At 39.0% G+C, this 23,052-nt stretch overlaps 1 protein-coding gene across 2 annotated transcripts in view; it reads right to left on the reverse strand.

The window, feature by feature from the left end:
* The window catches only part of ZCCHC7 (zinc finger CCHC-type containing 7), a 146,534-nt gene that overhangs the window by 1,842 nt on the left and 121,640 nt on the right, over positions 1-23,052 (reverse strand). For both annotated transcript variants that reach the window (XM_044439438.1, XM_044439437.1), the window contains exons 7-8: positions 4,747-4,842; positions 586-703 (exon numbers count right to left, since the gene is read on the reverse strand). In XM_044439438.1, coding sequence (XP_044295373.1) covers positions 586-703; positions 4,747-4,842 — 214 coding nt within the window. The remainder of the gene's footprint in view (positions 1-585; positions 704-4,746; positions 4,843-23,052) is intronic.

The following is a 23,052-nucleotide window of genomic DNA, read 5'->3' on the forward strand; positions in this document are numbered from 1 at the left end:
GATTTGTAGAAGTTTTTGCTGCCTGAACATACTAAGGATTGTGCCCTAAATCTCTCAATAAAGCACCTGGAAGTAAGTTAGTTGATATATTTATACAGAGGTTTTAAAACAATCAAAATTATTTAGTATTTCTAAATGTGCAAAAGTGAATGAACAGAACATTCAGGAACAACATTCTAATAGATGTATTTACATTCAGAAGCAGTATTGTGTTTGAAATAAAAAGCCACATACATCAATACCAGATGAAACTTCAGAACACTTTATCCAAGTGTAGCTCAAACGCACAAGCAAGCTGAGAAGGAAAATTTCTGATTAAGGATCAAATGTACTGAACAACTCACCCTATTTTCAAGTATTTCTTCCATTCGTTTATGCAATTTTAAGTCCAAAGGGCGAGCAAATGTCTTTGGAGCTGTTCTATCACTGGTAATGTTTCTTTCAGTTTAGTTCAGAAACATCTCTAGTTCTATTACCCTCAATTACTGAGACTGCATCAAAACAGTAGTAGAAATAACAAGCACCTGGCTGGAGAGGAACAACAGAAAATATGAACACAGAAAGCTCTGCAGATGTGTGTCATACCTTGCACTTTTTTCTTTGCTCTCACAGCACTCCTCTTGATATCATATTCATTATCATAGTAGTAGATGAAAGGAAAGGTAGGAAATGTTCCTCTAAACATCCGCTTCTCAGAGCATTCCTGCAAACCACATTTTAATGTTATTCTTTCAAGGCATTTTCTTTTACCTAGAGCTTCAATAATTCAACCTGTCCAAGGAAATAAAGCAACTGAATTGTACCAGTTGGTTTTGCCAGTTTATATAGAATACATCCTGGTTAAATGATTTAGCTAAATCCCTGTGCAACAGCAGAGGTACCCAGTTTGCTTTTATTGGAAACAATGTTTTAAACATTTTGACAGTTCTGTTGGAGGAAAAAAATAGATTTTGGAACGGTAAAGTGTTTTTGAAAAGAAGACTTTGTCAATGATTTCCCACCCTTTTGTAGCAAATGCTGTTGAAGGTCCCATCCTGAATACCTTCAGACAAGACTATGGAAAGAATCATGAGTAATCTGTGATGGCAGTGGAACACACTTCCCACCCCGAGGCCTTCTTGGTGATGCTGTACAACATCTAGGGCTTATGCCACTGACAGATGGCTTTTCCTCCTTTTCATATGATGACAGTAAAGCCTCAGTAGTTGAAAACACAAGCGACTCTGAACAGGTACTGCTTCCTCTTTTTACCATCACTGCATCAAATAATCATCTCAGTGGTGTATGACATGCACTTTCCCAGACTCCTCTCCTTCAGGTGAGCTGCCACTATGCCATACTCTGTACTGCTCAATTCCCTGGAGATGCTCCTTAGCACCACAGGTAACACACATAGGATGGAAAGCATAGCCTCTCACCAACCCACTGGAGAAACATTACAGCTGACTGACAGCTTGGAATGCTAATGCAAAACACAGCTGCAACTTCTCTACTTTCTTTAATTTTGCAGCAGTGGAACACAAAATCTGGACAATAACAATAGGGTGTTTTTTTTGGAGGGGCAGTTTTTTCCAGTTTAGACTCTTAGCACATCATCCAGAAAAACAATCATTCTCCCCATCTTTCTCTCTTTAAGTCCCCCGATTGCTTTTCAGCTCTTGCTTCCCCACACTTTTTGAGAGTGGATTCCCTCTTCCTGTCAGCGATCCTCTAGTAATTTGCATCCGATTAAAGAACAGTTTGCATCCAATAAAGCATTTATAGATTTTTCCATTCACACACAATGACATCATCTACTATCAATGCCTTTTCTGCCAGCTGCTTCTCCATCATTGGGCCTCCTTGTCTGCTCAGAGGCCATTATAATTCCAAATGCCTGAGAGCAAGAGAAGAAAAAATCAGGAAAGGGAAAAAGCCCATAATCAGCTTTCCATGCCTGCTGCTTCTCCATCATCTCATCCATAGGCCAGAGAGGAAACAGCTGCAGGGAACTCACTTCAATCCTCCCTGCCAGATAGTACACACAGCTCCAACTGACAGTTCCCTAGTGCTGCAAACTTCGGTCTCATCCATCATCCAGAAAACCAAGGGCAATGGGGAGGTTGCATCCCCTGCCTCCCAGGAAGAACAGCATAGCAAGTGAATATCAACCTGGCCCCAAACACTGGCCATATATGCATTTGCTTTTTTCATTCTCCCTCTTAATCCCTTTTCCTTTTGTGTCATCTCTTTTGGACTGTAAGTCTGAAGACAGGTGCTGTTTGTATGTAATGACAGTCTATGTTTTAAGTAAATGCTGGCATGTAAGGCACAACTTGAAGAAAATGGATACACCACTTGTAGTCAACCCACCTCTCTGTACAGCTTTCCCACAGGTTGTTTGAGCATCATGTGCAAACTCAGATGGCTAGATTGTTTACGAGTTGAACAACCAAACAGTTAACTCAACAAGAAATGCTGGATTAAACATTAGATTGCTTAGCTCTTAAACAATCCCGCAGTCCTTGTTCAGGAGTCAAACTTCACAACCTACAATGGAGCTGATTGTGGGTTGTGGAGCAACAGGGAAAATGGCAGGCATGCTCCAGGTAGAACAGTCTCTCTCCTGCTCATGAGTTGTTCAAATCACAGGCTGCTGTCATATGCTAATCAAGGCCTGATCTTTGTAAGTTGTTCTAGGAGCCTTTTTTGGATGAAGAGTGGGGTGAAAATGCTGCAAATAATTTATTACTATTCATACACGCTTTTATAGGCCATCCTCCATTGCCAATTTGGCTCTCAGAACTCACTCCAGCCTATGTTTAGGTATGAAGGCCACACCCCTAAGATTGAATGGGTAAGTCACTCACCTAGGCCACTGAGTCCAGACATTCTCTATAATTCCAAAAACAGAATTATACAGAAAACAACAGGACTCTCCTCTTTATATCCTTGACCTTCTTTGCTCCCATTTGCTTCCTGAAACCAAATATGTAAGTAGCCTTGCTCAACTGCCACAATTTTAAAAATCTGATTGTTCTATAAGTGGAATACATTTTTATTAAAGGTACATAAAACTTGATGCAATGCAACAATAGACTGCTCTCTTGCATTTCAGCTATGTGTGCCATCAATCAATCCTCAAGGGTTTGGTAACTGCTGGTGTCTGCTCACATTTGTTGCCTGCCATAGAAGGCATGTCTGTGGCAAAACTGTGGTTGAAAATATGTGCCACATTGTCTTCAGATAATGTAATGGCTTCAACAAATAGTACTGCAAGTACTGGGAGAAGTTGACCATCAACTGTTTTCCAGCTGAAATACACAGACAAAGGTCTACTTTATACAATATGGGATAGAAAAGCAGCCACAGGAGTTTCTTCTCTCTGTCCTACTCATACTGATTGCATCTTGACTACTTTGCATGATTATCTACACTGGGGGAGGTGGCCTGAGGGAGTGGTTTCTAAACCACCTTGCAACCCAGGGACCATTCCAGCATAGTTTGGGAGCAACTCCCACTACCTGGCTTTGCTGGGTTAGACAGCACGTGGCTGACATGCATGGGGAGGGAAAAAGAATCCACTGTGGCTTCTTTTTGTCCCTAGTTGTGTGAACTCATTCAATGTGTTACCATGCCAAATCTGAACCAGGGGAAGTCCTTACAGGTCAGCAACAGGGGCCTTATTTTTTGGTCTGAGAGCTGAACTGCCCACAACCAACTGATCTTGTGGGCCATCCATGGAAAGAGTCGTTTTCCCTTCCATAACCTCCCTTGGCTCGATTCTTTCCCATTTTGTCCTTTTCCTTTCAGAGAGTTTGGATATGCTGATCAGGATAGCTTTCTAGTATCAAAATTGGTAGGTTTTTGTTGCAATTATTTTGAGGTTTACTATTCTATCTCTGGCCATAAAATGCCTGTTTTTATCAAAGTGTGCTTGAATGAATCAGCATTGAAGAGTAAGCATACTTATCTCTAGACTGGGTCTTACTAGAAAATAAGGAACCTAAGCACCAGTCTATGGCTTAATTGTAAGAGCCACAGAGAAACCTGTCAAAGACAACCAGGTACCTACATTTTCTCATCAAGGCAATAAAAGTAGAAGACCTAGTATCTTGGTTGCTGCTTCCTATGAAAAATCAAAAAATGTACTGGAACAGGACTCTAATGCTGCCCATCTGCTCAGAAGTTAGCCCTATTTATTTCAATGGAGCTTACTCCCAGGTATGTGTGCAAAGGACAGTAGAGCTTTTATTTAATCATTTTAAAGTTTTTATAGAATGTTCTATAGCAAATGCTCTCAAACATTCTAAAGCAAATGCTTTTGTGCATCAGAGACAACCACCTTTCTATTATCTTCTTTTGGCAATGTATGGAAAGACTCCCAAATTCACAGTCATCCGAAAGCTTTTAATACAGCTAACTACACCAGTTTCACTGCACACAGCAGTCATTGTAATTTAAACTCTGTTCTCTGCTTCTTCCTGCCATTAGAAGTCACATGGGAAACTGAAACAAATTTCATTTTCCTATGCCTTGATCACACGTACTCACGTTATGTTTGAGGCAAGTCACAATTTATTAGCAAAAAGCTTGCAAGATCCTAAGGCCCTATTTGGTCTATATTGGACTGGAGGGAGGGAGGGAGGGAGAATATGAGAGTGAGCACTCTGAGAATAACTGCCAAACTGCTGGATATTCTATGTGTTTGATGCTATCTTGTCAGTAGAATGCTTGGTAACAGTGTCACAGCCAGCTGAGACTTACATATCCATAATGGCCTTTCTCTGCACAGTTGTAACAGTACACTAAAGGAGAATGCTCAGAATGAGTTCGGGCCTTCTTGAGTGGTCCTGGTCTGGTCTGCAACAGAGAAAAAGGGCAGTAAATAACCCTAGCAAACTTTGAAAAAATGATTAATTTCAAATAAATCAATATAGCCCTCCCCAACCCAATCAACAGTAGTACAATTAGGTCCATCACGTTAAAGAGCCTTATTTTATGCATGCTTACTCTGAAGTAAATCTCACTGAATTCAATAGGCGTTACTCTCAGGAAAGTGAATATATAATTGCAGTTTTAGAGGACATAACACAGAATTTTCAATCAGTTAATAGATCTTTATACATCTGCATGGAAAAAAATGGCTCTGAAGAAAACAAAACTACCTTGGAAATATGCATTTAAAGGAGGCATTCTTTTGTGCAAGAGTGATAGAAGAATACCTACTATAAGATGGCATTTGTTTCCTGTAGCCTGTACTAATTAATTTTGTTCTATATATAATACCTGCTCCCTGATTAACCAGGGGCTCCTTTTCAAAATATAAGAATACTTTGAATTGATTTATCTAATCAACTAAAGGTGCAGTCCGACACACCCTTAAATGGTGGCAAGATCTATTGATCAAAGGAGGTCTTGCTTCCCAGGAACAAGTTGCCCATTACAGCCCTAATATTTTACAGAACGGACAAGTATGTGACTTACTTCTCCCTGAAGCTTCTGATTCATCAACCATGGTATCCTCCTGGACAGGTTCTATGGGATGGCCATCAGGAGCACTTTACTTCAGTGCTTCTGTTCTTAACTTTATAGTTGCTCTCAGAAAGCGTTATTAGGGGGCACTAATGTTATGGAGTACACCAGGGTGCTATTTTGTTCCCCAATTCTTTAACAGCTCTATGAAACCACTGGGAGGGTTTGTCATTTGGAGCAAGGTATCATCGGTAGGTAGGTGACATCCAGCTCTGCTTTTCTATAACATTTATATGACTTGGATGTGGCTGCACACAATAGAAGAGGCACTAGAGAGCTTATTGCAAATATATGTTGGCTACTGGAATACACCAAAGAATTTCAGAAAAAAAACCCGTCTGTGCTTTATAGAGGAAAGCCAAGCCCTTAACTGGGTGGATCATGAGAAGCTATGGGGGTCCTGAAAGAAATGGGGGTGCTTCAGCATTTGAAGCTACAGTTCGGACAGAATATGGATAAACAGAATGGTTTCCCACAGGCAAAGGTGTTAGACAAGGATATACATTATCTTCCTATCTATTTAATCTGTATGTATAACATAACATAATGAAAGCTGGATTAAGATTATAGGAAGGAATGAAAATTGATGGAAGGAACATTACCAATTTAAGATATGCAAATGCTACCATACTACTGGCAGAAAAGAGCAACAACTTGAAACAACTCTTGATAAAAGTGAAAAAATGTACAAAATTAGGACTGCAGCTGAATATTAAGAAAACAAAGATCATGTCCATAGAAGAATTACAGAACTTTACTGTTAATAAAAATAAATCAAAATTGTGAGAGACTTCCCATACTTTGGCTCAATCAGCAATTAAAAGGGAAACTGCAGTCATGAAATTTAAAGATTGAGACTTGGGAAGGCAGCAATGAAGGAACTAGAAAAGATCATGACATATAAGGCCATTTTACTGGAGACCAAGGTCAAGATCATCTGAACTACTGGATTCATAGCCACAATGTATGGGTGTGAAAACTGGACAGTGAAGAAAGCTGGCAGGAAGAAAACTGATGTGCTCAATATATGGTGCTGTATAAGAGCATTGCAAATACCCTGGACAGACAGAAAGACAAACAAGTGGCTTCTTGGTTAAATCAAGCCAAAGCTTTCCCTAGAAGCGAAAAATGACAAATCTGACAAATCATACTTCAGACATCATGAGAAGGCAAGATTCACTGGAGAAGACAATCATGTTAGGGTAATTCAGAAAATGAAAGGGAAGACCAAATATGAGATGGACTGAATCCATAAAGGAAGCCACAACCTTGAATTTGGAAGAGCTGAATGGAGCTATCATGGGCGGGACATTCTGAAGGACTTTCATCATAGGGTCATCATAAATTGGAGATGACTCGATGGCACCTAACAACAATTTTTAATTTATCTAAAATTATTCCTAGCATAACTTTAAGGGTGGAATCCTCTAAATATTTCGATATTAATGTTATGTTCACCAGCTTGAGAAATTTGTTTAATAAAATATCAGTTATGCAATACTACATAAATAGTGCCACTGTTGGAACAAAATAAAATTCTAAAACCCCACAAACTAGATGAAGAATTGCATGATATTTTACAAATGCTTTAAAACTTTCAGAAAATATTGGTTGGGATGGAAAAAAAGGGAGACGTACATGTAGGAGAGGACTTGCACATGTGACCAAACCTGCACTTTTCAGTTGCAGGAGTTCCATACCAAAAAGGTGAAAGAAAAGATCTGACCATGTGAACAGCCTTCCTGTGCATGTGAATGTCATTCATTCTAGGTTTTTGTCTCTCTATAAATAAAATAACCATCTATTCTAAAATTTCCTCATCAATCTAGACATATGAACTCTAATCCACAGGTGACTTGACTTGCTGTATCTATCCCTTTCAAGTAGGACTTTACTCAATTTATACAAGAAAATGAACAATTTTCTACAATTCCTTTAAATTTGGCAAAACTTTTTGGCAGGTTGCACATGGGTACAATCTAACACTATATGGATGTTCCCATGTCATTCCAAGAATTCTGATCTTAGTTTTATAGGAACAAGTTTCTATATCTGATGTTTGTAAATGTCGAACAATGACAATCCACTATTTTATAGGAAGCGTAAGTGAAGCTTTCAATTGTGATTATTTTTCCTCTGCTTCTGTTTATCTATTACCTCCCAACTCATACTATTTATCTTTGTTTCATGGCAAAAACATTATAACAGACAAGGCTGAGAAAGAAACTCCACTCTGCAAATCAAAGGGAACTTTGTGAGTCCCAGAGGAGGTCACAAATAATCAATTTCTTTCTCTTGCCAATTGAATGAAAATGAAAACCATCATTAGTAGTGAGAATACAAGTTATTATCATGACTCTACATTATATCAATCCTCTCTACAGCAAAGGCTTTCGTGCTGTTCTAGATGGTGGTGTGATCCTTCTGAAAGATCAGGTTTGTCGATTCTCCCTAGATCTTCAGGTGACAGAGGTAGTGAGGATCACATTTGTACAGTATGTCTAGCATGTTGTCTGTAGTCATTCCTGAATCAGTCTGATCTGGTTAAATTATTGCAATGTACTCTTGGGAAGGCTACCTTTGAAGCCTAGAAGCTTCACCGCATAGCAATTGCAACAGCACTCTGATCCTGAACGACCCACTCTGGTTGCCACTCGTTTTCTGGGCTTAGGTCAAGTTTTAAGTTTTGTTTTAATTTTTGAAGCTGGAAATGCCTTTGGACCTAGTTAGCTGAGGGACCACTTGTTCTGCGTGGTAATTAAGATCAGTAGGAGAGGTCCTTCCCAAGGCACCTTACTTGCAAAGGTTCACTTGTTAGACATGCAGAAAACCACCTTTCCCTGTAATACTTCCAAACTCTGCAGCTGTGTCTTGTCCTCAAGTCTCTCTGTATTCTGGAAGGGGGGGGGGGGATCAAGCCACATCTGTTTAATTTGGCTTTTAAAATTATTGTGTGGGGGCTTTAAGGTTGTTATTAATGTTTTTATTTGATTACAGTTTTTATTTCTGAAGTCCTGTAAACCACCTTGCTCAGATTCAGGAAAGCAGTATAAAAATACAGTAAATAAGCAAAGTATTGTTATATCAGCATGTTGCAAATTGATTTGTTTTACGAATTTTATCAACTGAAGCCAATGTAACTATATTGTATAAACAATAATATGTTCTCTTATAATCCCCTAGCCAGAGTACACCTAGAGCATCTCTGTAGCTTCAGTACAGTGGCACTTGCTGTATGTCATCACTCTGTCCAATACCGAACTCAGGCAGGCAATGTAAATCACTATGGATAGAAAATGTGACCAGCCATGTATACTCAGGGGAGTCTCGAGGTATGTAGAAGTGCTAAACATCTTACAAATAACCTCCACTAGGTTTACCCCAAAGAATACAAACCGTGCATACATGCCCACACATGGGAATTAGGTGGGAGAGAATACAAGCACAGCCTAGCGTGGCAGTTAATGGAGACACGGCTGCTTCATTTCCTCAGCTGCTCTACAGCTTCCCAGGACTGGGCAAACTGGATGAAGCCATGGAGGAGGATGAATTAAGGAACGCTTTCTAAGTAACACACCTGCCACTCCTGTTAAAACAGGAGGACTACCACCAACAGCTGCAGCCAAAGGGTGGTGGGTAGACCAGAGAAAGAGTCACCCTCTGAAGCAAACCCAACTGGCTGATCTGCACACTCAAATTAAGCTACCATGGCAATAAGCAACAAGTGCTTATTTAAACGATGGCATGTGCTCTATGTAATTTTTGTAATCAGAGTGCAAACATGGTGTGATTTCCATAATCACTGTCCAGGCACTGCTTGCCATGTCATTCCAGCCAGGACAGGGTTAGGGCTGGAGGTGGAAACACCCCTTCAACAGCCCAGTTAACAGTCCATGGTTACTGGAGGATTGTTGCCTGTCCTGCACTGTCCTGGGTTTGGATGGCATAGTAAACCACACCAACGCAATCATTATGGAAATCACACCACTCATACACTGTTATTTGAAAAAGCTTACTGTGGCTTATTTTCATCATGCTAACTGGATCAATAAGTGGCTGGGCTTTAAAGGGACAGTGCCTCATTTCTTAATTCAGTTATTCCTGTAGAGCGCTCCACTTATTCCCTCTGGTAACCAAGCTGAGTGGTCTTGTGCCTCTCAGTCCAAAAGCAAAGTGAGACCACCCAAAAGTAAGGTCATGGGTACTACATATTTGGGAGACTCCTAAGTAAACTCAATGCCATCTATTCTAAGTTATTTCCAGGACCTACATAATGTGGAATACTGTACAACAGCTGGAGAAAAAAGATGGGAGAAAAGGGTATGTGTGCATGTGTTTGGGAGGGAGGGAGGGAGATATGTGTGAGCCCTTAATTTATAGTATCATGGAGTGGAGAGACATACAAAGAAGTTTAAAAATTGTTTTCCTTTCCCCTTTGTACTGACTGGAACCCCTCCTGTCAGGGGCAGAGGCTACATTACAAGGTTTTATTTGCGTCCCCATGGGGACACCTGCTCATAAAATTATTTAAAAATGTAATTGATTTTAATACATTCTGTATACTAATTGGGCATAATATCAATGTTATTAGCCAATTATTTTTTGCAACATTAAATTGAAATTTTTAAATAACTGTGCCCCCTGCCCAGTTTATTCATAAAGGAGTCTCACTATATCTATTGGGACTTCCTTAACACAGCAATCCTATGCAGGCATACTCAGAAGTGAGTCAATTGCACTCAATGGGTCTTACTCTTTGGTGGTATCAGATTGCAAACATAAATATGTATTTTGTGCATGTACAGCTGGATCTTAAGCTTTCAGAGTTATCTGCTTGTATCAGCAGCCAAATAGCACCTGTGAGGTCATCTGATTGTCACTGTTGCACTGAAGCAGTAGTTGGTATCATACAACCTATGCACTGCTTGGAAGTGATAATATTGGATGCAGAATGTTAGACTTATGGCAAATTTGATTAGCATGACCTTAGGTTGAAGTACAAAGTAGGGTCACTTCTAAAAGCCCAGAAAACCTGCAAGCAAGGGTACAAAATATTAAATGTTGTACTTAGTGTACTACTTTTGGTAGTGAAACACTGGCACTGAAGGTATTTTTAAAATGTGTTCCTCTTTAAAAACTCATGTTCCAGGCAGGACATTAAATGATTAAGGAGAATAAACTGCCTTTAGGCAAAGTGATTGTAAAACAAAACAACAAAAATTTCACCTATTCTGTATTTCCAAATGAGGCACATACCTTAGTGTTTTATCTTAATTCTATTAGCCTCTGAAGAAATATCTGGATTAAAGAAAGGGATATTCATGTGTTAAAGAAATAAACTAATACCACTTTTATGCTAAATGAGCTATTTAATAACTCTATTAATTTTTAATACATTCTAAAAGCTACTGCAAAAGTAGAAGCTCACTCCTACAGTTTAAGGTACGTCTTCTATCCATTAATATTGTTTAAGATCTGTGGTATATGTTTTGCACTGGGCAGACTGACTCAGCTTAAGAAAAAAGAAGAAGAAGCTCCTTCTGAAATTCTGTCCCAGAGTTGCTTTATTTGCGTAAACAAGAATGACCAGCTGAAAATCACTTTTCACAAACATTATATCTAAGGTTTGCCAACAAAAGGACTATTGTTAGGACTATTGTACATCAGCACCTGGAACTAGAAATAATGGGAAACTGCTTTTCTGTTCTACAAATCTCACAAAAATCCTCAAGGAGTTTTGCATGCAAGAAGAATGTGTGTTTATGTGACATCAAAAGATGTCTGCAAGGCACTTCCTTTTGTTTATGTAATTGAAAAGGTCAGATTTAAGGAGACAAATTAAATTGAATACTTGCTATTCAGATTAACTATGCATATCTCCCTACAGCTGTCCAAAAGGCAGAGGGGAGAGGCAAAAAAACCCAATATGTTGTCAAGCTCACTATATTCTCATTATTTCAGGTTTTAAAAAGCATTTAAGCTCTGTGATCCAATAGGTACAAAATGAAGCATTCACGATAGCAGCTGCTCTGTGTTATAGGATTTTTTGTTACAAACATTTAAATAATCTATATTTTGTAGGGCGATATCTTGAAGATTACTTCACTATCAATATATAGAAGTAATAACCCAGTAGATAGCATTACCTATGAAAGGTCCATCCCATCTGCTATTCTTGCTGAAAGCTTTTCATGCACCAGTAAACTCAGTAAATATCAGAAGATAAAGCATAAGCCTACCACGCCACGGATTTACTCCTAATGTCTCCTCAAAGTGCAGCCCCGATGCAACGATTACAAATGATTTTCTTCTAATGTCATTTTACATAACCCTTTTTTCTGCATGAGTAGTTAGTGCGGAATGAGTGAATGAATGAATGAATGCCATTAAAACAGTTAATCATTATCTGGGACACTGGCCTTCCTCCCCTCTCTGCAAGGAATCTCCATGACAAAGGCCAAGAGATCAAAATGCCGGGGCTGCCTCCATGGCCTATTTCTGACAGTAATTTTTTATGCAAATGGAACCGCTGGGCAGCTCCCTCTGTGACCTTGAGATGCCCTTATCTAAAACTGACTTTGATCCAATGAGGTCCTGCTTTTATGAAGCTCATTACTTCATAAGATATGCATCTGACTTAAATTTCACTAATTAAAAGAAATTGCCTATTCACATTTTTTCTGTTCTATCTTCCAACTACACACATACACAAGAAAAAACCCCCAGTATGACATGAAAAGAATTCTCCACCCACACTCACCCATACATACATATATATATGAACTGGAAAATTAATTGAGAATGTTTAATTTATTATTATACTTACATCCTACTCTTACACTTAAGTAACACCTGTCTAGATTTCTACATAGACATAGACCTATTCACATTGCCACATACTGCCAGCAGTGTTACAGCTCCAGGTACCCCCACAATATTCACCTAGTGAACACTGCTTTTAAAAACTAACAAAAACTATTGTACAGTTGACCACATAATGAGCCACTTCTGGTCAAATAACACTTGGCCAAAATCCAAAAAGGTCCTGTAGGCAGAGCCAAAGCTTCTGTGGCATTCTGGGACTTTGGCTATTTTTTTTTCCCTTGGACATTACCTGCTATGCCAGACCACAATACTGTTTTTTAAATTCTCCTCTAAGTTTGAGCAAAGTCAAGTGATCCACAGGATAACACATTAACTTTCTTTAACCATTAACTTTCTTTAACCTTGGCTATTGGACAGCATATGAATGAATGAATGAATGAATGAATGAATGAATGAATGCTATAAGGAACATGGTACTGGGGTTTGTGGCCACATGCCTTCAAGTGTCCAATATAGATAAATTGTTCAGGACTGGACAGTTCTGGAATTTTCTAGAAAATCAGCAGATTAATTATTTCTCACTGGGTTTGCTGTCATTATGTGAGAACAGGCCCCATCAGTCTCATATAACAAACACATCCCTAACAGTATGATTTCGACAGCATTGTAAAACATGAAAAGTTGCAACTGCTTATTAATATTCCAAAACTGGTGAATCCAAAGTTACTGCCTTGTAACAACCAATTTATATCAGCTGTAATTTTACTTTGTTGATAACTCTCCTATCATACAGCAGCTGAAATTCTTGATACAAGCTTGGGCTTTGTCTATATTAAAATTTTACATGTTGGCACTTGCTTTAAACAAGAAGTGTGCATCTGTCTTTACTGGAAAAATCCCAAGATGTGTGAAGTATGTAACACATGCGGAACTATGTATTTTGAGAGGATCGCATTTCTCCAGTTCAATTAACCTGTGTGTAGACAAAAATCTAACAAATGTGTCATAATGTATAATATCTCCATAGAGAGCTTATTAAACCTGTCATTTCTACTTTAGCCCTTTCTTTCTTGCCCAATCCTTATTTTGAAGGGGCAGTTTATGTTTTATTTTCCTCCTCTAGATTATATTTTGAAAATTTGTGCAAATTCATAAATACATCCCAAGAATTATTAGAAAGAAAAAAAGGACAATTTTATATTAGGATGCTATAAGCAGAGCCAGAATTTTTGTCAGACAGGAAGTGGAGTGGTTCCTTCTCTGCCCCAGACTTGGTATAACTTCTTCCCAAGGAGAAGAACAAGAGTTCGAACAGGAAAGATGGATTTTCAAAGGACATCAAGGGGTTCTTGCTCTGTGATCACACAATACTGCAGTGAAGCAAATGGCTGTTTCCTCGCCAACAAGAACACAACTTCCTATCAAGTCCAATTCTTTCTCTGTTGGTGAAGAAGAAAACCATATTTTGGGATGTCTAATGCTAATATCAACCTTTGTCTGGATTGTTCTGTTAGTCCACAACTTTTTGTAGCACCTTCTTGTTGAAATCTGCATCTAAAGAAACACAAAACTGAGTGGCAGCTTTCAGATCTTCATTTAGTGGAGCACTGTCATGAAAGTCTCCAAAGATAGCTCTTGGAGTGGGCAGTCACTCTTCTACCTATGAATGCTTCACCATGGAATCTTTCCATTAATTAGTCAGGGTTGATTCTGATACTATCACTAGTAAAATTATGTTGAGAGAAAGCTCTCATGTGACACTGATAAATGAACATCTTTACAGCTAAAGGTCAGAGTAAATACATTTAAAATGAACGTAATCCCTCAAATAAACGTAATTTGTTGTATACCTTTATTTACATCTGGAAAGTGTTTTCACAACTTTAATGTTTTGTTTCATACATTTTTATGGGGTTCCACTCCACTAAGCATATTCTTGAAAAGGATGCAACTTTTGATTAGAGAGGGTGGATTTGGCTTCCCTGATCTTTCCTTATACCATTAGGTTTATCTGTTGACTTGTACTAGATATTGGTCTTTTCCACTTGGATGGACTAAATTCCTCTCCATGATTTGTTCTGGAGAGGAACTGATGTTTGGATCCCCTTCCCAAATTACATTGGGTTCTCACTGTATCAAAACAGATTTTTGCTTCCTGCAGTAATGGCAGTTAGAGGGGTGTGGTGCATATTTTCATATCACTTGCAGTTAGATTTATTTTCACATGCAAAATTAGCTCTATGGGAAAACCCAGACTTAAAAACTGGAAAGTAAACATTTGTTTATCAAAGTTGGATGGGCAGGGTGATTTATACTTTGGATCATCTGGTTGTTCCTGATGATACCATTCAGTTCTTTTCCATGTTGTGTGCTAATTATTAATTTCCAGCAAAACTGTATGGCAATATATAGAATTGAAACATTTGTTAGAATCTAGGTTTAGCCCTGGGAATTTTACAGCTTCAGAACGGCTTGTGTTATTGGAGCTACTAATTTTTAGGATGAATAGCTAGCTACATTGCCCTAAAATCTATGCATATAAATACGTCTTACTGGAGAATAAATATGATACACATGTTCTTAAACAAGAACAGAATAATGAATTGGAGAGCCCCATTTTGCCCAATCAGTGGAGTGTTTCATTGTCACTTATTTCAAAAGGGATAATAGATCTTAGCATACCTTTAATTCGGCCACAAATGATATACCGGTTATATTGGATGTCAGAACATCTTTGTGATAAAAGCTTAATTAAATCAACAAATTGTTGGAGTTACAATACAGCTTTTCTTATTCTATGTTGTGGCAATGCTCAATGTCTGCTTCCTTTTGGGAGAAGATAATCTTGATAAATTTTGTGATGCAAAATTCTTTAATATTCAATGATACACATGTATATTGGAATTTGATGCAAGGTCAATGCAAATAGATTTCTTTTCCCCTTCAGACAGCTAAAAGACATCACTGGAAGGATAAACAGCCACCTGTGATAACACAAGGGATGGATGACTTAATGAAACTCTCCATTTTTGAATAGGTGATCTTTACGTGTAACTTATGAATTAATAAATATTTGCATTGCCTTTGTTATACAGCAGTATACAAGGGCATAAGGATATATAATATATATGCATATAGTTTTATGGATTCCTTTATATCTTATGTAAAAAACCCCTGTAATATTTTATTTTCATCTCTCTCCTCATCATGGTATAGTTTTTGTTCTTTGACACACGCAAAACATAAAAAGAAAACCAAGAGAGAGCTCCTTTGAAGAAGTCATAGTGGTATGCTTCAGTGCCACATTGGAAATTAATCATGGCAGACTTCATCTATTTGGTCCTGCAAAGAAACCTCTTAGAGTGAGCATAGTCTAGAATATTCACCCTAAAGAATAGTGATACTAAAGACTCTAATTAAACCTAACTAAAATAATTCCACAGTATCTGAAATCAGACTCGGTGGGTACAATTTGATGAACTGAATGCCACCAGAAAAATAACATTGCCCATATTGGAGAAGGATCTGGTCTTTTTTAAACAGAAGAAATGGTTCTGACCTAAAGCCTCTACCTTACTGGACACTCTCTGTTATAAGACAGATGTCCTTGGGACTGTCCACAAATCTCTGACCTCTGCCCTTCCCCTTTTGTAGCTTGGGTGAGATAGTTGGGAATGAAGAAATTGGTGGAAGATTGGAAGAAAGAAATAACTTAGCACTTTTACGTCATCTTTCATGAGATGTGGCCAAAGTACATTTTTGCTGTTCTTACTATGAACCAGATCATTTGGAAATGGCTTTCACAATATGGGGCTTTGCTTTTTTCCTTCATTGGTGATGGATGAGATGGAACTTGGATCTGTTCATGAAATCAAAGGAGATATGATGGTGAAATGGAAAATCATTTCTTAGAAAACTGAAGAGAGAACACAATCAGTTGAAAAAGCTGTAAGGGAATCTTCTGATTGGTCAAGGCCTTCTTGTCTGAAGCAACAAATAGTAATGCCTCTTTAGCCCATAAGAGATCTATCTCAGAAAACTCTGAAACAATGGTGTAAGCTCAGACACCTTCATCAGATTCCTCTGGTAATTTCAATTCACTTTTTCTATCTATTTTCCCTGGAACAAGTTTTGACATTCACCTGGGATCACCACTAGAGGAACATACACAAACAGAGCCATCTATCAGCAGGAATATAATACTTAAATAGTGCTGATGGAGAGAGACATATATGTGCTTCACCAGATACTACTGGGTCTAGCCTTGATAAGGGCAATTCCATTATTTTTCATTAACTAATCAAACAAGTTAGCGGGGGAACCACAAAGTACACAAAGGGGATGCATGTGTGTATATATGCATTTAAAGAAGGCATTTATTACTCTGCTCTTCAACCCCCAAGGACTCCCCAGAGCACTTTACAATAAAAATTAAAATCAATAAAACCCAATATGAACCAATTAAGAGCAGATAACAATTCACTGATAAAACCACATTAAAGCTAAAATCTAAAAGGCTTGAATAATAAATAGACTTGCATCTGACATGGGAAATGGTATTGTGTAAACAGCTATAAGGAGAGGATTCCAAAGTTGGAGCAGCACAACCTATTTCAAAGCACCACCTGCCTCTCGTCCAATGGTGGGGACACCAGAAAAAGTCCTCTACGAACTATTGCAAATAAGATTCCTAAGATGGTGTTTTGTGGTGTTCATGTCTGCCAATTTTACACCTACATTGTTTTTGGAACTGCCTTTGGAAGCAATCAAGTTGTAGATCAATCAAGGACAGTCCTGCCTAGCAGAAGCTTCTCTCCCTCTACAGCAGTAGAAGCAGGGAATTCTGGAAGTACTGGGCAAGTGACCTGGGCTGTCTACTTGACTAGTGTGCAGGAAGCTGAACTCGAGATTTTTATTTCTGTGGTGCCAGAATTGCCAAAGCACAGGGAGGCAGATCCCGTTGTTGCTTCTCCAATGTCAGGCAGCAATGTCCCAAAAGTGAAGAAAGAGGGGTGTCTAACCACACCATTCCCCTCAAATGCTACAGATGTTAGGTTGCTGTAGGCATATGGGAAGCTGCCTCATGGCAATTTATACCATTAGTTCAGCAAGCTGTACCGGAAGGTTTCAATTGCAAATCTTTCCCAGTCCGACCTAGATATGCTGGTGATAGACACTTTGCATGCAAAGAATCTGCTCTGTCACTGAACTATGGCAGCTGCAGCTCCTCCTCCTCCTCTTCCTCCTCCTCCTGTGTCTTACACACTCATGGCTACAGCGAATCACTGAAAGGCAGCATGAGTTCCTACCCAACGGAAAGATCACCTCTCCATTTCCTACATAAATAATGTTCTGACCACCTCCTGTTTCAATCCAGCATAACATTGCTCTTCACCTCCAGAAAAAATCATTTAAGGAGACAACAAAAATAAGAGATGTTTATGAGAACACTAGCCTTTGGGGAGATTTAAAACAAGCAAAAGAACCAAGCCACCTGGGGACATTCCAGAAGCTTTAGAACAACAGTGGGAAATTTGTGGTCCTCCAAATGGTTTGGTATACAACTTCCATCATCTGTAGCCAGCATAAATAATGATGAAGGATGAAAGGAGCTGTCACAAGTTGCCCACCCCTGGTCCAGAATAATATAATGTTGGAGGACACAGGAAGTGCTTACTGGCAGTTGCCATGCTTAAATTTTTATTCTTCGACTGAAAACCTAGATACCTCTACCTTTGAAGGTCTAGACTTCACACAGATGGCATTGTGATAAATGCTGACTTATAGATGGTCAAAGATTACGTTCACTTCAGTGGATGATACACCACTTCACTAAGTATATTACCATATTTTTCTGTGTATAAGATGAGACTTTTTTTTTTAAATATTTACCTAAAAATGGAGTGGCGTCTTATACATGGAGGGCTGAGAGGAGAACCATGGGCATGCTTGGGGGGTGGGGGAGACTGGCACGGTGCAGATGTGCTCGGGGGGGGCAGGTGCAGGCATGCAGGGGGGGCAACTGGTGCATTTGGGAGCGTGACTGGTGCGGGCGCGTGGGGAGGTGACAAAGCAGTGCACGCATGTGCGCAGCAGCAGCAGCTTGCTCATTCAGAGATGGTAAGAAAAGTGGGGGGCGTCCTATACATGGGGGCGTCTTATAGGTGGAAAAATACGGTACTTGAACCCCTAAGTACCCTTTAAATGTTATGACCACTGCTTAGTGGGTTCATCCCAAGGCACTCCTGTTTAAAAACTTGCAGTTATGCAGGCTCTTGTTACAAAGTTGTCACTCAGCCAATAAGCTTTTAACAACCATTCTGACACATGTAGCTATGGGACTTAAGCACAGAGCAGCATGGAATAAATCCATGGATAAACACTACAGTGGTACTACAAAGAAAGCCCCAGCTCACTTCAATATATAAACAGAGTCTATCTTTATGGACTTTGTTTATATATTTGTCTGTGATTTCATCTCTTCCTATATTGTGTAAGAAACTGCCATTAGAAAGCTGAGCAGAAGGGAACCTTCAACCTAACATTTGAAAGAATGTCTCTAAATCATTACTCAACAGGCTCTCAGCAGAAACAGAAGTTGTTTAGAAGGGCCCTGGGCACCGGAAAAAACCTGACATATATAGAAAGGCAGGTGTCATAGATGTAGAATCATAGAATCATTGAGTCAGAATACATAGTAGAGTTGGAAGGTGCCAGAAGGCCATTGGATCCAGCCTCATGCTATTGTAAGACACCAAGTGACAGCATCCCATTCAGATGACTGTGCAGATGCTTTCTGAATGTCTCTTGCGAGGGAGAGCCCACAACTTCCCCAGAAAACAGGTTCCATTGTTGTGCTGCTCTGACAGGAAATACTTCCTGGTGTCTAGTCTAAATCTGGTTTCTTTTAATTTAGGTCCATTATTCTGTGTCCTGCACCCTGGAATTTATGAGAAGAGATCTTGTCCTTCCTTTTTGTGACAGTCTTTCAGGTACTTGTAGAGTGCTATTATACCATCCCTCAGAGTCTTCTCTTCTTGAGGCTGAACATGCCTAGTTTTCTTAGTCTTTGCCTCTAGTCCCTGAATTATCCTTGTTGCCCTCCTCTATATGCTTTCTAGGTGTTTTGCATCTTTTAAAACCTTACGTGTCCAGAACTGGACACAGTACTCCAGGTGGGGTCTGACAAATGCTGACTACAGTGGAACTAGTACTTCATGTGCTTTGGAAGTGATGCTTCCATTAATGCAGCCCAAAAGAGTGTTTGCCTTTTTTGCAACCACATTACATTGTGGTCTCATATTTAACTTGTGATCTATAACAACCCCAAGATCCACCTCCTATACATGTCCTTTTATTTTCAGAATCTTACCTTTTTGTGAAGCCACATGGACTTCCTCTGTTGTTTACTACTATTTTCCTTGTTGGATTGTTTGTAGTTGTGCCTCAAGTGTTTCTTTGTTTTAAGATATCCCACTATTGGGCTCCTTTTCCCTTTAGAGTGGCTTCCCATGGGACTTTGCTTATCATTGCTCTGAATTTGTTAAAATTGTTTCTTTGAAATTTAGGGTACATGTTTTGCTACATTTAGTTTTAGTTTTCTTTATTATTGAGAATTAAAGTAAGGTATGTTCACTCCTTTCTCCAGAAATCTAATACGTCAGGCCAGACAGCTTGAAAGAAATCAGTTAACGATACCCGCCCTAGGTGCTGTTGATGACAATAATGACATTGCATTACATTTATATCCAGTCTTTTTCCTTTTGTGAGGAACTATAAATTCATCCAGTCTGATTGTGGCAAGTAAAGAAAGGAAAAAGGCAATGGGCATGGACAGAGCAAGAGAATAAGTTTTTCATCAGGTATGTTGCTGAGTGTGAGGCGGCAATATCCATCACAGTGGTCAGTGGCAGCTCTTGGGTGATTGTGATGTGGGTCCCAGCACCAACCAGGAGCACAACTGGGTTGCTTAGCAACTGCCTTTGCTTCCTGTTTAGGGAGCTGACGAAAAAGGCTTCAGAGCGCTCTGGGCCTCCAGGCTTTGGACCACCCCAGATGGCGGGTGGCGGACAGAAGCGAAGTATGAGGCAAGAAGCACTGATGGGCAACAGGGCAGCCCTCGAGGGGGCCCCCTGAAGCGATGGCAGATGTGGGGGGAGAGGATGGCTTTTCAGAAGCCTCTCGGTCAACTCTATCAGATTGCTCTGGGCTGGCTCCCTCAAAGCCTTCTAAAACAAGGCTAAAGAGTGATTTTTGGACTAAGACAAGGGTGGAAGGGACTATAGTGAGTATGTTATTATGTACTGATATTATGTATTATATTATTGTTTTATTGGATTCTATTTATTTATGGTTGTGAGCCGCCCTGAGGCTTTGGTGAATGGGGTGCCATAGAAGCCCCCTAAATAAATAAATAAATAAATAAATAGATTGATTGATTGATTTGTTTTGATTTCGTATTGCTTACAGTTAAATATTGTATTGCTTGATTGTATGGCTCTAATGTATTACTGTATTTGTTTGAAATATATATTTCTATTGTCAGCCACCCAGAGAGCCCTATGGGCTATGGGATGGCATACAAATTTAATAAATGAATGAGTCAGTCAACAGGAAGGTTATAGCAAAGTAGCTTACTGGAGATAACTACAGCCAGTACAAAAATGAAATAAATCATCATCATAATCATCATGCAATGACTTGTACATCCCTAAGCCATCATAAAAACTGACTTCCAGCATTCTGTTTCTTAACAATACTGAGCCAGAACAGACGTCTTTAAACTAGTCTTCTTCAATATGGTATTCTCCAGATGTTTTATTATTATTATTATTTCGATTTATTTCCTGCCTTTTTCCTACAAAGGGCTCAAGGCAGCTTACATCATTCTCCTCCTCCATCTTATCCCCACAACAACAACCCTGTGAGGTAGGTTGGGCTGAGAGTCTGTGACTGGCCCAAAGTTACCCATCTGGCTCCATGGCTGAGCAGGGACTAGAACCCAGATCGTCTGAGTCCCAGTCCCATGCTCTTAACCACTACACCACATTGGCTCTCAGTGTGACCATTGGTTATACTGACAGGTGCTGTTGGAAGTTGTGGTCTAAAACACTTGGAGGCACAAGGTTGGGGAAGGCTGCTGTAGACATTTTTACACAGAAGTAACATTTGAAAAAAATTGCCTCTATACAAGGAGATTCCATTTTGGTTTCACAGTTAATAGCCACCACCAAATTGCTCTTCAATCTTCCAAGAATGTATCTAACACCTTTAGAATGTCACTACCGCTACTGGATATCACCATATCTTGTAGCAGTGAATTCTGTAAGTTAATTACACACTATGCAAAATGATTTGGCTTTTATTCCTACACTTTGTGTCAGAGAGCTCAACTGGGAAGACTGGATTTCTAGCACATCAGTTTGTAGTCTACAGCATTCATAATTTGAAAAATCTGTAATGCTGCCATTTGCACTGTCTTTTTGTCCAACGTTCTATGTCTCTAGAAGCGTTAGCCTTCCCATCAGAAGGAAAGTATTTTAACAATTTGATCATGTAGATTCTTCCTTTTCCTTATTTGCTTCCAGCTTTGTTATACTCTTTTTGAGATGGAATGACTAGGACTGGTCTTGAATCACAGATTGCCGCTCCTATGTTATCTATGGGCCTGTGACAGGCTGAATCTTGAATCCAAAATGCTTCAGCCAGTATTTTTTATTTATGAAGCATCTAAGGAGTGGCTAAGAACCTTAGTAGTTGATGTTGGGGGCAAGTCATTAATAATAATCGGATATTCTGCCAAAGTGAGTACAGTTATAAGCCCTGCCGATACACATTTACAAAGCACATGTAAATGACCCCAAAATTTGTATAAGCGTGAGAGACAACTATTTTTTAAAAAATGTAACATTGAAGAAGCAACTCTTTCATGATGATGGGAGTCAATTTCTGATATGAAGAACCACACCACAGCAGTACAGGCAAGGCAAGATGGTGCAAGCAAATCATTCCAACCAAAATATCACTGCTTCAAATATAGACACTGAATTCTTCCATTTTTGGGGGAAACATTATACTATTGTGACTCATTACTCTAGTTTAAAAATGCCAATACTAGATATCACTTAATATCATAATTATGCAGTTTCTTTGCATGGGTAGGGGCTTAAATCATGTCATGCACTCAATAGATTCCCACTCCATTGAGTAATTCCTTAATTAGGCTGATTTTTGAAACATGCATTATGTACACAACAGACCGGAACAGCTCCTTTGGCTTTTTTTTAAAAGTCCTATTGGGTGATTGCATCATTAAGCTTCCTATATTATGCAATAAAAATCCTTAACAACTTTCATGAAACTACTATGATTAATATGCAGGAAATGTAAAGTTTAACATCTTGACTTTAAGTAAATGCATTAAACCCACAAATTCTTCTCCAAGGTTTGAGCTTGTCAGGTTTTAAAATTATATTCAGGTTGTGAACTTTGATCTGAAGAGTAAAGGTGGAAATAATTTTATTTAGCTGTGACTAAACTCCAGAAGAATGAAAAATGCTTAAATATACATGGTTAATGTCAGAGCGAAGTAGGCTATTATGTTTTCTTTAAATGATAGTTGTGATTTGGTAGACTTTTAATTTGAAAGCCAAAGGTTAAAAAAACCTGAGAATAACCAAAAATGACATGCAAGTTGTTCAAATCCATAGCACA

The sequence above is a fragment of the Varanus komodoensis genome, unplaced genomic scaffold (assembly GCF_004798865.1).
Source record: "Varanus komodoensis strain SLA01 unplaced genomic scaffold, ASM479886v1 scaffold35, whole genome shotgun sequence".
Lineage (NCBI taxonomy): Eukaryota > Metazoa > Chordata > Lepidosauria > Squamata > Varanidae > Varanus > Varanus komodoensis.